This window comes from Haliotis asinina, chromosome 5 (assembly GCF_037392515.1).
Source record: "Haliotis asinina isolate JCU_RB_2024 chromosome 5, JCU_Hal_asi_v2, whole genome shotgun sequence".
NCBI classification, from domain to species: domain Eukaryota; kingdom Metazoa; phylum Mollusca; class Gastropoda; order Lepetellida; family Haliotidae; genus Haliotis; species Haliotis asinina.
Genome location: NC_090284.1, coordinates 23,363,662 through 23,377,343, shown reverse-complemented (window position 1 = coordinate 23,377,343; position 13,682 = coordinate 23,363,662). Strand labels below are relative to the sequence as shown.

The 13,682-nt window shown below is 38.5% G+C and overlaps 1 protein-coding gene across 1 annotated transcript; it reads right to left on the bottom strand.

The window, feature by feature from the left end:
* Positions 1–9,266: 9,266 nt before the first annotated feature.
* LOC137283219 (rhodopsin, GQ-coupled-like) lies at positions 9,267–13,446 on the bottom strand. Its single transcript, XM_067814655.1, has 3 exons — positions 13,328–13,446; positions 11,701–11,834; positions 9,267–10,018 (listed from the first exon to the last, which is right to left on the bottom strand). Exons 1-3 carry the CDS (start codon positions 13,444–13,446, stop codon positions 9,267–9,269), a joined length of 1,005 nt encoding a protein of 334 aa, XP_067670756.1.
* Positions 13,447–13,682: the final 236 nt, after the last annotated feature.

The window sequence follows — 13,682 nt, the reverse complement described above, 5'->3', positions numbered from 1 at the left end:
CAAACAACAGAAACCACTCAAAATGAATGAAACTAGGGCACGTAAGCACATAGAAGTGTCTCTTCCTTTAACTGTTCCTGTAGAGGTTCACAACACTTTTGAACCTCTGGACATGGAGGTCACGCCATCGCTATCAGATCAGCGAAGACCTTCTCCACGTGCTCGATCTCCAATTGAACCACCATGACCATTTATTTCAATGGAATTGTAGAGGACTTCGTAATAATTTTAATGATCTTCAGCTATTAATACAAGATCTAAAACCATCATCCTTTTGCTTACAGGAAACTTTCCTTAAAGCTTGACTTGACTTGAGATCATATACTTCTTACCATCACTTTTCCCCTCTAGGTTATAAAGCTACTGGAGGATCTTCTGTTATGGTGAGGCAGGGTGTTATTCACAGTCCTGTTCCTCTTAATACCCCTCTCCAGGCTGTCGCTGTATGCGCAACCCTGAATATTGTTTTTACTCTTTGTTCTTTATATATTCCACCTTCGTTTTGTCTCCAACAGGTTGACCTTCAAGCATTATATGACCAGCTACCGAAGCCCTGTGTCATCCTGGGAGATTTAAATGGTCATAACCCTCTTTGGGGTAGTACTAACATCAATACAAACTGGTAAAATCTTAGAGGAGTTTTTCTCAAACAATGATTTATGTATTTTTAATGATGGTTCTTACACTTATCTTCATCCTGGAACTGGCAGTTACGCTTGTCTGGACTTGTCAATAGTGGATTCCAATTTACTGGGTGAATTCGAGTGGTCGGTTCACGATGACCTGTGCGGAAGTGACCATTTCCCTACTGTTCTCACAGCTGTGTGTCCATCTGATGTTCCTCCATCATCCAGATGGAATTTCACTAAGGCTGACTAGAATTTGTATGCAACTCTTTGTACTAATAAACTAACACCTGATGCTTTTACAGATGCTGTAGATCCTATAGAAATCTTTCTCTGCTGAACTTCTCAAAATAGCTGAAGATTGTATTCCAAAGTCCTCTCCAAATTCTCACATACGTAAACCATAGTTTACAGCTGATTGCAAACAAGCTAGGAAAGCACGGAAGAAGGCTGAACATTTTTCCGTCGCCATCCCATGGTCCATAACTTAAATAAATATAAAATACTAAATGCTAAAGCCCGGTGTATTTTTAGACAAAATAAACGCAAGTCTTGGCAAAATTATGTGTCAAGGATAACTTCACGAACGCCAATGTCAAAGGTTTGGAACATGATCCAGAAAATAAAAGGTAAGGAGACCAAATCAAGCATCCACCATCTACAATCTGGAGATCAGTTGTTAACTGATCGATCCGATATCGCAAATAAACTGGGTGGAACGCTTGCCAAACATTCTTCCTCGTCTAATTATGTTCCAAAATTTCAAAAATACCAAGAACAAAAGGAGAAGAAACCCACCAATTTTCATTCGGACAACGGGGAAGATTATAACGAACTCTTTTCTATCCATGAGCTTTATAATGCTCTTGAACAAGCTAATAATACCACTACAGGAGCTGATGGTATACATTATCAACTCCTGAAACACTTACCAGGATCATGTTTAGAGATTCTGTTGAATATCTTTGATGAAATTTGGACGTCAGGTAAATTTCTTTCATCCTGGCGTGATACCATAGTTGTTCCCATACCTAAACCTGGACGTGATCATACTGATCCATCTAATTATAGACTATTTCACTGACTAGCTGCGCTTGCAAAACCATGGAACGCATGGTCAATAACAGATTGATATGGTACTTAGAATCAAACAACTTAATCACAGATATTCAATGTGGTTTTCGCAAAAATCGAAGTAATATTGACCATTTGGTTCGATTGGAATCATTCGTTAAGAATGCCATTGTATCCAAACAGCATGCAGTGTCAATCTTTTTCGATTTAGAAAAGGCTTATGACACTACATGGAAGCACGGTATTTTAAAAGATATTCATGACTTTGGATTGCGAGGCCGTCTGCCTCAATTTGTATCCGAAGTTTTAGCTGACAGGCAATTTCAAGTCCGCGTGGGTTCTACCTTGTCTGATTATTATGCTCAAGATTAGGGTGTCTGTCACTTTATTTAGCATTAAAATGAACAGTTTAGCAAAGGTTTTAAATGATTCAATTGATGGATCACTTTTCGTGGATGATTTTAATATTTCTTGTCGTGGGAAAAACATGCACACAATTGAAAGACAACTCCAGCTTTGTTTAAATAAGATTGATAAATGGTGTATGGAAAATGGATTTAAATTTTCAAAATCCAAAACTAATTGCATCCACTTTTGCCGAAAGTATAAACCTCATAAAGACCCCGAACTATATCTAGATAACACACCTATTACAGTTGTTAAAGAAGCAAAATTCTTGGGCATAATTTTTGATGAACATTTAACATTTCGACCACACATTAAATATTTAAAAAGTAAATGCCCGAAGGCCCTCGATTTGCTGAAGGTTGTATCTAATACAAAGTGGGGTGCAGACCAGAAAACCCTCCTCCAACTATACCGAGCTCTTACACGATCCAAACTTGATTATGGCTCCGTTGTGTATGGCGGAGCCTGCAAAAGCAACCTGAAACTTTTAGATTCTATTCATCACCACGGTCTAAGACTTTGTCTTGGATCCTTTCGAACTTCTCCCCTTGACAGTCTTTATGTCGAAGCCGATGAGCCTTCTTTGAACCATCGGCATATTAAACTTTCTTTGCAGTATGTTACAAAACTGTTTTCTAATGAATCCGACCCTGCATACAACTGCGTTTTTAATCCTCTCTACGAGGATTTATGGGGAAAAAACTTCTCTTATTCCGCCTCTTGGAATACGAATTAAACCTTTCCTTTCTGCTGCTGGCATTAAGCTACACAATATAGCTCCTTCCCGTCTTCTTACGTCTCCTCCTTGGCAAATGGTTAGGCCAGAGATTGACCTCACCCTGACAATGTTTAAGAAATCCGAAACAAATGAATTACAATACAAACAAGAATATATTCAGTTAAAAAGTAAATATAGCAATTACAAATCCTTGTTCACAGACGGGTCCAAGGGCGGTGGCGCTGTGGCCTGTGCCACTGTCATTGGTTCTACAACAATATCGTCTAGAATACCGGACAATGCCTCTATTTTCACAGCTGAAGCAAATGTCATATTAACGGCATTTAAACGTATTGAAAGACACCCTAAACATAAACAGTATATAATTTATTCAGACTCTCTTTCTTGCCTTCAGGCTATTAAAAACTTATCGTGTAAACATCCACTTTTAATAGAAATTATTGAAATATATAATGGTCTTATACATTGTGTTACACCTACTTGGGTTGTCAGTCCAGATCTGAAGAGGTCATCATGCGACGATGTCGCATTGGCCATACTAGATATACTCACAAATACTTATTCAAAGGTGAAGATCCTCCGTCCTGTATCCCTTGTGATGAGAGAGTCACGGTCAAGCATATACTGCTTGACTGTGTTGAATTCTCCATCACAAGGGAGAAATATTTTACTGTTAAAACAGTTAAAGATCTTTTTAACACAGTTAGTTCTCATTTAATTATTGGATTTTTAAAGGAAATTGATTTATTAGTAGCTAGACTAGGAAGTTGAGCTGTTTGTGGCTGTACCCTCGAAGGGGGTTGAAGTATTGTAAAATTATTGTCCTCCTGAGAGGGTACGTAAGTCAGTGTAAACGTACCAGGATGTATAAATGTAGTATTCTTGTTCTTTTAATTTTGGCTAAAATTTCCTACAATCGCCATCAGCTGAGGGGATGATGTAAATCCAACTAGGGTCCATGCAGGTAGCAAAGGTACTGTAAGTCCCCTTGGTCTCTAGTGTGGTGATCTACCTTCCGTTGTTGGCGAAGCCTATTTCTATATTGTGTTATCCCTTATCGCTAAATATTTTAGAATTCATTTCTAGTTTTACTTGTATATCTGTGATATTCTAGTCATTTTACTGTCCTTTGTTGACAGAATTATATAATCATTCTTTCATTATTGTTACTCTATATATTGTTTTAGTCACGTTGTGGCTGAAATATTGCCAAAGTGACTTTTGATTTTAATTTTAACTCAGTCAGTCAGTCAAATTATTCCATTTAATTTGTAGATTGTTGATTGATTATGTATAGTTATTGATGTCTTCGTGTTTTTAAAGTACCGAATTGTTGGATAACATTTCACAAGTACCAAGGAGATATAGCATCATGTTCATCATATTTTTTTCATATTTTCATCAACAACCATCTTCTCATGAACTGCATTCTGGCATCCACGGACCTCTCAGTGAATGATCTAAGTGGTTGGAAAGGTACAGTGGTACAGTGTACTACAAATTCATAGCATCCCCTGAATACTGTGCCAAAGTATATACACTGGCATATTTGAGATTATGTTCTATAAATTAATACAACGAAATCTGCTTGGTTTTACCCAAGGTGGGTATACAGGTGTTGACTATTACATTACAGACACCATATCTGTTTGAGACAGACACATAATGTGTGCCACATGCACATAGAGCAACTCTAGCAAGAGAACATCCTCTCATATTTACTCTCGGGAGACAGATGTTTTACTTCTGCAATTATCTGTTTCATCACAGACATTAAGGAAAACATTACGTAATTACGCTGCAGTCTGTTCAGAGAGCTCTGGGACAAACTATATCAGAGAAATAAACTGATTTCCATCCATTTCCATGGCTTGCATAAGTTCAGAAAGGAACAAGCCTTTGCCCAAAGGCTGAGATACGTGTCCATTATGAGACGAAATATTTCGCCTGGAAGTACGCATACCTTTCGGACATCATTTGTACACCCCTCCTTGCGATCTGTTTTTTTTAAGCATATGAATTAGAATTTCTGCTTGGATTGGCAAAATCGAAACAAAGAAATATGACTAAGATGTTCAACTCAGCTTCCGGTACATCGATGATCTAATATCTTTCATTAACCATCAAACAGCCAATAACCTTCCACTGATTTACCCTATTGAACCCGATCTTAAGGCAAGAGTAACCGCCTCAGTTGTTTCATATTTAGATCTATGCACAAAGATTCAGAGCGACAAAAGACTCTCCACAAAGCTATGTGGTAAAAGGGTTGATTTTAATTTTCCAATAGTCATTCCAATGACTCCTGTCTTTGGTGTTTACATTTCACATCTTTTGAGGTACAATGGAGCGTGCTCTTTTTATCCGGATTTCAAAGAGCAACATACCACTCATGCTCAGAAGTTGTTTGATCAAGGTTACCCCATTCAAGGCCTTGAGCAGTCAAGCTTTCAAAACGTTTTCTTTTAAGCATGTTGAGAAAATTCCCCAGTTCGATGCATCAGTGATCAAAGTAATGTACGATGCCACTCTCTGTTTTGACTTTACCACAGGTTCAATAGAAACTAATGTTCAGCTGAACAGTTGACAAGGCTCAGCATTGGGTACCACTGGTGGGGCAGTATAAGCGTACCTTTTCGCGAACAAATGGTGTCATTACTATTTCATAGTGATTTCATAAAACCATGTCCTGTCATCGCAATGCACGGTGACATTACTTCAGAAACAAACAACAACTCATGCCAAAGTCACAATGGATTGACTCTGGTTTAAGTAGATATTTCTAATGGATGTGTTAAGGGCTTTGACTAGGTTAGGCTTTCCAGCAGTGAGACGTGTGTATTCGGGAGGAATTGATCTTATGTGAATATGTTCACAGGGAACAAACAGTATCATCAAACACTTACAGAGATAGCATTTAGAGTTTGTGCATTTGACACCGATACTGCCAAGGTAACAAGCATTGTGGTAATGAGGAGATATTATCGTTTTGTGTCAACACATCTTGTTCAGATATCGTGCCTTTATACCTTACTGATGTTATTATTGGAACTAAACTTTTGCACGTTAAGGAAATACAGGGTATGTTAAATCCTGACTTTTCGGAAAGCGTACAAGCAACTGTCGTTCGTGAATAAGTATCGCCTAACCCCACTTACAAGATGATAAAGAATTTTTTGCGTGTTTATTAGGCGAGGTGTTTTACTCGTCAAACGTTATGTAATCACTTTAAGATCCACGTATTTACATGTAACAAAGCACATTGCATATCAATTTTTTATTGTCCAAAGCCGTCCAAGGCGTGTACGTAGATGTGTATTCATTGTGCAGAGTTGTTTCCCTTTGGCATGACAGACTCCTATATAGTGGTGAGTTGGAATTTCAGTAAGGCCTGCTTATATTTTTTTATAATGCCTGATTATGATTTAAGGTATTATTAAGACCTCGTCCATGGTATTATTGATAAACAATTTGTTTTGCCAGCTTCAAGCTGATGTTGCATCTCTTTAAAAGGTTTGTTTGTTGTACACGTTTAACGCCTCACTCAGCAATATTCCACCTAAATGGCGACCAGTCAATCCAGTGTCACAACGGTTTTTTCTTTTGCCCTAAGACTCACCTCCATTAATCAGACTCGTACAATGGGACCCGGCAGGCTATGACAATTAGCCACACAGTAAGATACTATGAGATTTGCTTTGTGTCCATCAGACGGTTGTTATATGAAGTAGATGAACTGGTCAGTGGTTTGAAAGCCCTGACAGTCTTAATTACGTACGGTATGTATACATTTTATACAGTACAAGCAAGGAAACTTGCATCAAGTATAGAACGTCGGTGCAAATGAATACACAGTCTCAAAAAGTCATAAAACATCCTTTTCATCCCGGTTTCGATTTCAAGTGGCGCCTAGGTGTTTTGTGCCGTAAATATTTTGACCCGAACCCCAAACTGTATGTAATGTTCGTGATTAGTTAAAGAAATAAAGGGTTTTACCTATACATCTCATTTGTAAAGAATGTTAAAAGCGTCATCAAAGTTTGTGGTTAACACCATGCACGACACTGGCGAACCGTTTATACACTGAACTGCAAACATTTTCTGTCAAGTTTTTAAATAGAAGACATAAACATTAACGCTTACTTAATCACGTCCCTTTTGGTGTCAGTATACTTACTTGCTCTTTCTGTTTTCTTTATATAAAAACTCGCATGTAACACCTAGCGGGAACTAAGAGCAAGAGATACTCGCCACTTATGTGAACCCCAAGTTTTATCAGTGATGTTCATTAATCGATCACATAACACTCATCACTATTTTCCTTCGGCAGACATTTCAAAGTATTTGCTGGGCCTTTATGTTTACTAGAATCCATTTAAAGCATTTGTGAAATGTTTTCTATTGAATAGGTCATCTTATGTCCAAAAACATTCCAACATGTATCTGATAAATACAGTTTTCATCTCAAGCAAAAGGTTCTTGACACACTTCAATAGCCATGCAATGTGGAGACCACATGGGCACCTAGATGTAACCTGACATTTGAGAAGTACCCCAGTGCTTTCACCGATTTCAGCAATTCCAACTTAGCGTATCTGTTAGCTTCAGGCTGCGATTATGTGAAGACAACACTTTATATTGTCAAACATTTTATTTCATGAAATACGAATCACAGTTAACTGAGCACGTCTTGCCATAAGGCGAAGCTTTAACCACAACCGCCGGGTCTTCATACCGTTCAACCTATAATGGTTAACACATACAAAAGTATAAAAAAAATATCACACTTGTAAAACAGTGTATGTTCGTTAAAACGTCACTTCCTGTCACGTGATAAGGCACAACCTGTGATTCATACAGGTTGCAGCTTAAAGACACTCAAATACAACAATATCAATGTTAATTATTAATTCTTGAATGTATATAATTGAAAATATATACAGATGCTTGTATCACGTAATTAATTAAATCTGTTCACAATGTGACAACTTCATTACAAGAACTTGTGTGTACTTTTGTGCTTTTGTGGGATTTCTCTTATCCTTACTCTTCTTCCAGCTCTTGAATATGGTCAAGATATGTACATTAATCATGAGAGTACTTTTAAAGCGCCTCATCCACATCACTGAGGGACAGAGAGTAAACTTTCAATACTACTACAATACTGGATAACCATATCCAACCGGGTATCGGTGAACAGAGGCAGTTTTAAGCAAACTTACTTGCGGAAATTGGGACCATAAACATATGTGAGTGAGTTTTGTTTTACGTCTCTTTTAGCAATATTCCAGCAATATGACGGTGGGAGACGCCTGAAATGGGCTTTACACATTGTACCCATATGGGGAATCAAGCCCGAGCCCACAGACACAGACACACATTCACACACACACACACACACACACACACACACACACACACACACACTTTTTTAATACTGAAATTAGACTTTGTCTTGTTTACCTTCTCTTTTTCACATAATATCGGTGCTGTCATGCCATGAGTTTCAGATTTGCAAGCCAACGAACGAAATAAAAATGGATAGTTGTCAGTTATTTGAACATGTAACTTTTGCACAACAGTATGTCAGTGTTTTCTGCCATTTACAGTTTGACACTTTCAGTAGCAGTAATCATTTCTTACAACAAAACAGCTGATACTGGGCCTGGGGCTTAGTCAATCTAATGGCAATATGATTCATTGGCAATAATGGCACCAAAAACTAGAATAAACTCATGACGTCATGACACATGAAACATTTTAATTTCATCACGTAAAATAGTCTTCAAGCATTATTGAAGAGATTACAGTTTAAACATTACTTGTATATGTGACCAAACTAACTGGCAAGATAGATACAATACCTTTTATACATCTTGGAAAACATGAAAACTATTGACAACAATTTAGATAATTGGTACATACAAAATGTGACAAAAATATCTTTCAGAGAATGAGGTGGAGCAGTCACACATTAACTTGAGGGAAGTCAGTCTCAGGTATATTAAATCAAGATTTTTTCGTTTTCAAACCAAAGGCATTGTGTGAATAGGATATAGCCACTCGTGTTCTGTTTCTCTGTACCAATTCCTGAAGGTGCATCATAAATTTCAAAATTGCATCACAATATATTCGTTGTGACTAGTATTTGTTCGATGTTTGAAAGTTATGACAACATTCCAAGAAACGAGGTTCTAAATATAATAGGAAAATAAAAATCTTGAAAGTATTTCAATATAATAGTCGAAACGTATGTAAGGTTAAGATTACGCTTCAGAATACATTCAGAACCTTCATTATTTCAAAATACTTGTTCTGTCTCTTTGACAATGCTGAAAAATGATCATGCTGAAATATACCTTTCACTCACTCACTCACTCACTCACTCACTCACTCACTCACTCACTCGTTTATCAAGTTTAAAGAAAGAACTGGGGAACCTCCTGCGATGGTGATGGGCTATTATTAGAGTTCCTCAGAGAACCTTGTCTGAACACAGAAGAGAAAAGTCGTTTGATCCTCTTTCGTACTTTCGGATGACTGATTGAGTAGAGGATAGGGTTAGATACAGTGGAGGTTTTGGCCACAATGCTTGGAATGACTGCGGTCAGTGGTGTGATGACCGACTGGTCTCCGAATAGACCAATCAAAGCCACGATAACATACGGCATCCATGAAAGACAGAAAAAGAGGATGATGACGATGACAATAATGGTTGTTTTCACCTCGGCCTTGAAGAAGTACCGTTGTCTTCGAGTTCCTATTGAGATTTCTGCAGAATGGCTTTGTAGTCCTCTCCGTATAGAGGCCATTGCTGTCAGTATCCTTGTATAGGAATAGATGATGATACTGAGCGGAAGAACAAAGTTGCCCACGAGGATTGACAAAACAAAGGATCGGTTTTTCCACGTTTGGGTCAGGTAGTCAAATGTACAAGTTGTTCCAATTCTTTCCAGCATGTACTTACTCCATCCAAACAAAGGTGCGCACGCCCAAGCCCCGGAGTATGCCCAGATGAGGACAATGCATATAATTGTCTTTGTTTTGGAAAGTCCATGACGAGGGTTCAGTCGAGTCACCACAGCTGTAAATCTGTCCAGAGATATAGCAGCCAGAGTATTAATTGTAACCAACCCAGCGACGCCAGTAGTGGCTCCATACATCAGGCAAACTGAAAAAAATAAAACAAAACATTTTATGATTATTCAGTTCGTAAGATTAAGAATTCAGCATAAAGGCCACAGGTGCAAGGTTAAAAATATAACCAGTGACATAAGACAACCATGTTCTGCGTACAACGGAATACATTCAAAGTGAGCAGTGAAATCGATTTTAGGGGAATTATTTATTCTTTGCTGCATCTTGCGTTGAAAACAGGATCACCTGCCTTGTACAATGTGTCATAGAAGTTTTTCATGAAAATGTTGAACAGATGACAACTTTACCGAAATGCATTTTCCCAACTATATATTTCAGAAATGAGAATACAAGAGGAAACTGATAAACATTTTCATTGAGTAAAGCTATTGTCATACCGTCGTTCTGTGGTTTAACCAAAACCTGGAACCGTGATTTGTCGCGTGATCCCACTGAAAACATTTTTTCCTATCGAATGTACAGACGTTTGGTCGGACCCCTTCGTCAGTAACAACTTGACGAAATGTCTGCGTGGTGTTCAGTGACACCAACAGGTTCACCATAGACAAAATTTAGATTTACTGCTACGCGGTGAATATTTGATACATTTATAAGCTTAGATTTGATCATCCTCTATGTCACCAATAAATCATCATGGCTGTAAGTGAGCTAGTGCGATTTTTTCCCCGCTTTTAACAATATTCCAGCAACATCACTGCTGAGAACAACAGAAATGGACTTCACACATTGTAACCCATGTAGGAAATCGAACCAGGATCTTCGGTGTGACGAGCGAACGCTCAAACCACTAGGCTACCCCAATGGTCCCATGACTGTATGTGAGGTGCATTATGGAGATAAGCGGTATTCTTTGGTATATATAAAACGTTGAAGCGACGAATAATCAGTCTCGGGCATTACTGACTTTTTAAAGTGGGGAGATGTTAACTTGAAACATGAGAGCGTCAGGTGAGGAGTTTGAGATTTGACAGGTGAATGGACTATCTTCATTTGAATGACGTTTGTTTCATTGCGGTAACGGCATGGATCAGGAATTCGATGCGAATAAATGAGCACAATTTACAAGGAGCAGCGAACAAATATACGCCATAGGTGATGGCGACCTCTAAGAATGAAGTCTAGGTGACACACGAATTGTTTTGTCAACAATTCTCGCCTTTGCGTCACAACGCTACACGACTTAATGTGTCCATTTACGCAACATTAGCTGGTTCGCATAACAAACTTGTGTCAGCATTGACATAAAGGCTCTTGGGACGTGTTATTCCATCAATCGAATTTGAGGATTTGAATAGATTATTTAAGATGCTTGGCCTTTAGCTCTGCGCCATAGCTCATTCATTTTACCAAAGTGAGAAACAGACAGACTCTCTCAGACCTATAATCGTGACATCCATTTGAATTAGTTGCACGGAAGACCAACGGGTGACCTGACATTTTCCACGGTTATGTACATTACACATGCCTGAAGTCAATAATCGTGAGATCGACTACCGGCTCTCTTTTCGTCTGTGCACATGCTCCTCCAACAGATGTCAACGTCAAAGACTAATTCGGTCTCTCTCTTACAACAAAATGGATAACTGCGAAATACGTGAACGGATGTCAATCGTAAACTCTAGCAAAGGACACATGAAATAAAACGTCGATGTTATGTGCCAACTGACTGTCACATGCATTCGCAGCATGAATTACCTGTTGAACCAAAGATCCACCTGGAAGAATAACTGGAGGCAACAAACAGCGGGAAGTCCACTGAACTCATAAGGAGATCAGCAACAGCTAGATTGGTGATGAACAGATTGGAAGACGTCCTTAAACTTCGGAATCTGCAATAAAAATAAAACATTTTTACTTTTTTTTTCATGCCGAAACATGAATCTCATTAACGTAAATCAGACAATGACGTACTTTTCAGCGGATCCGAATTATTCTCGTGTGAAAGTGAAAGTAGACACCACAAACAACTCTGGATACACTGAATTCCAATTCCTTGTTTCAAAAGAAAATGGTATTTACATGCGAATTTTAAGTTTAAACTTTAACAACACCGTATTTCTATACTTTATGGCGAGGTGTAGACAGCATGACCTTAACTAGGACGTCACAGGCTGTCCCTGTTTGATGAGGTCGTAAAATGATTCACAATGCATCTTGTTCACTCGTTACACCTGTTATGTGTTTTAGGCTTACACGGTGTAGTTCTGTAACGCACAATGAGATTGATATGTATGTATGAATGTATGTATGTATGTATGCATGTATGTATGTATGTATGTGTGTGTGTGTGTGTGTGTGTGTGTATTGTTTAACGAACAGTATTTAAGTAGTATTTCACTTTAGATGGAACAATGCACAGAGAAGAAAAGTCCCGAAAGTGCAGAGAAAATGAGATAAAATAGGCGATCCCCCCAAGGTGACATTAAGTAGATCATCTAGCCTCATGACACATAATTGGATTTGCTTTAATGGCAAAAGTCAAGACCATTAAGTCAGAACTAGCCGCCTAACGATGACGAGTAAGCCTCTGTGACAGCAAGGAATATATCTTCGCACTCCTCTCAATCATGCTGATTGTCATTATGTCCAAAATGGTATCCATTCCTGCTTTTTAGTCTGAGTTGTAAGACAGTTTTCCTGACCAGTTCCTTTAAATAGTTTCGAAACTTCTTTTCTGGATAACAAGTCTTCTATTTGTACCCATCACTTAGATACATAAGCCGTCTAACAAAAGAAAAGTCACTGTGATGCAAGGACGTTGAAGATAGCACCTTAATAGAATTGAAGATGGCTCCTTTGTTTCTGTGTTCAAATAGCACGTCTCAGCTGTTTTGGTTGTAGTTGTAACTGCTACTGTTTCTTATTTACTGGATTTGTAGCATTATGGACATTAAGAAATGATAATATTAATCGATTTGGCAAAGTTTCCTGGGAGAAGTTATCGAGTTAGAATTGACCTTTTCAGGAGCCCATGCCTGCCGTGAAAGGCGACTAACAGAATGGGGTGTACAAGCTCGCTAACATGGTCGACACATGTCATTGTATCTTAATTCGATGCTCGTGCTGTTGATCATTTGGTCCTGATTCGAATATTTATAGCAGAATATTTTTTTCCGTTGGCCACCTGATCTATCTCTTATGCGTAGAGTTGTTTACCTATAATACATTACAAGCTTCCCCGCTCTTTTATTACCGTCTTCGTATTGCTTGTGGTAGGGGGCATCGTGGAAAAATACAGTTCTTCTTTGGAATAGGCAGGAAAACACCTCAGACGTACCACTAACCTCTGGATGTCTTGCCTTTAAGTAGGTTGTAAGAGTACCCATATTTACTGCTGGGAACACAGTCGTTCTGCAGACGGCCGCAGTGTTGGGTTGTAACATGGACCGGCAAGTTCTTTGCCGGTTCGGCACGGCAGCGCCCCTTTGGGAGAAGTCCCATTCGCTATTGGCGCTTGGATCCTAAGCTGACAATGAGCCTAACCACGATGCAAACATCAAACGAATCCCCTTTGCTGCAGTCATATATTTTAATCTGTATATGATAATCTATATACTTAATATTCTCTAAAGAAATAACGTTCAAAACCAATCATATACATGAGATGACCTAACAGACAGGACAAAGTACTACTTATCTATATTGACATACATAGGAACTGTCACTGTTAAAGCCAA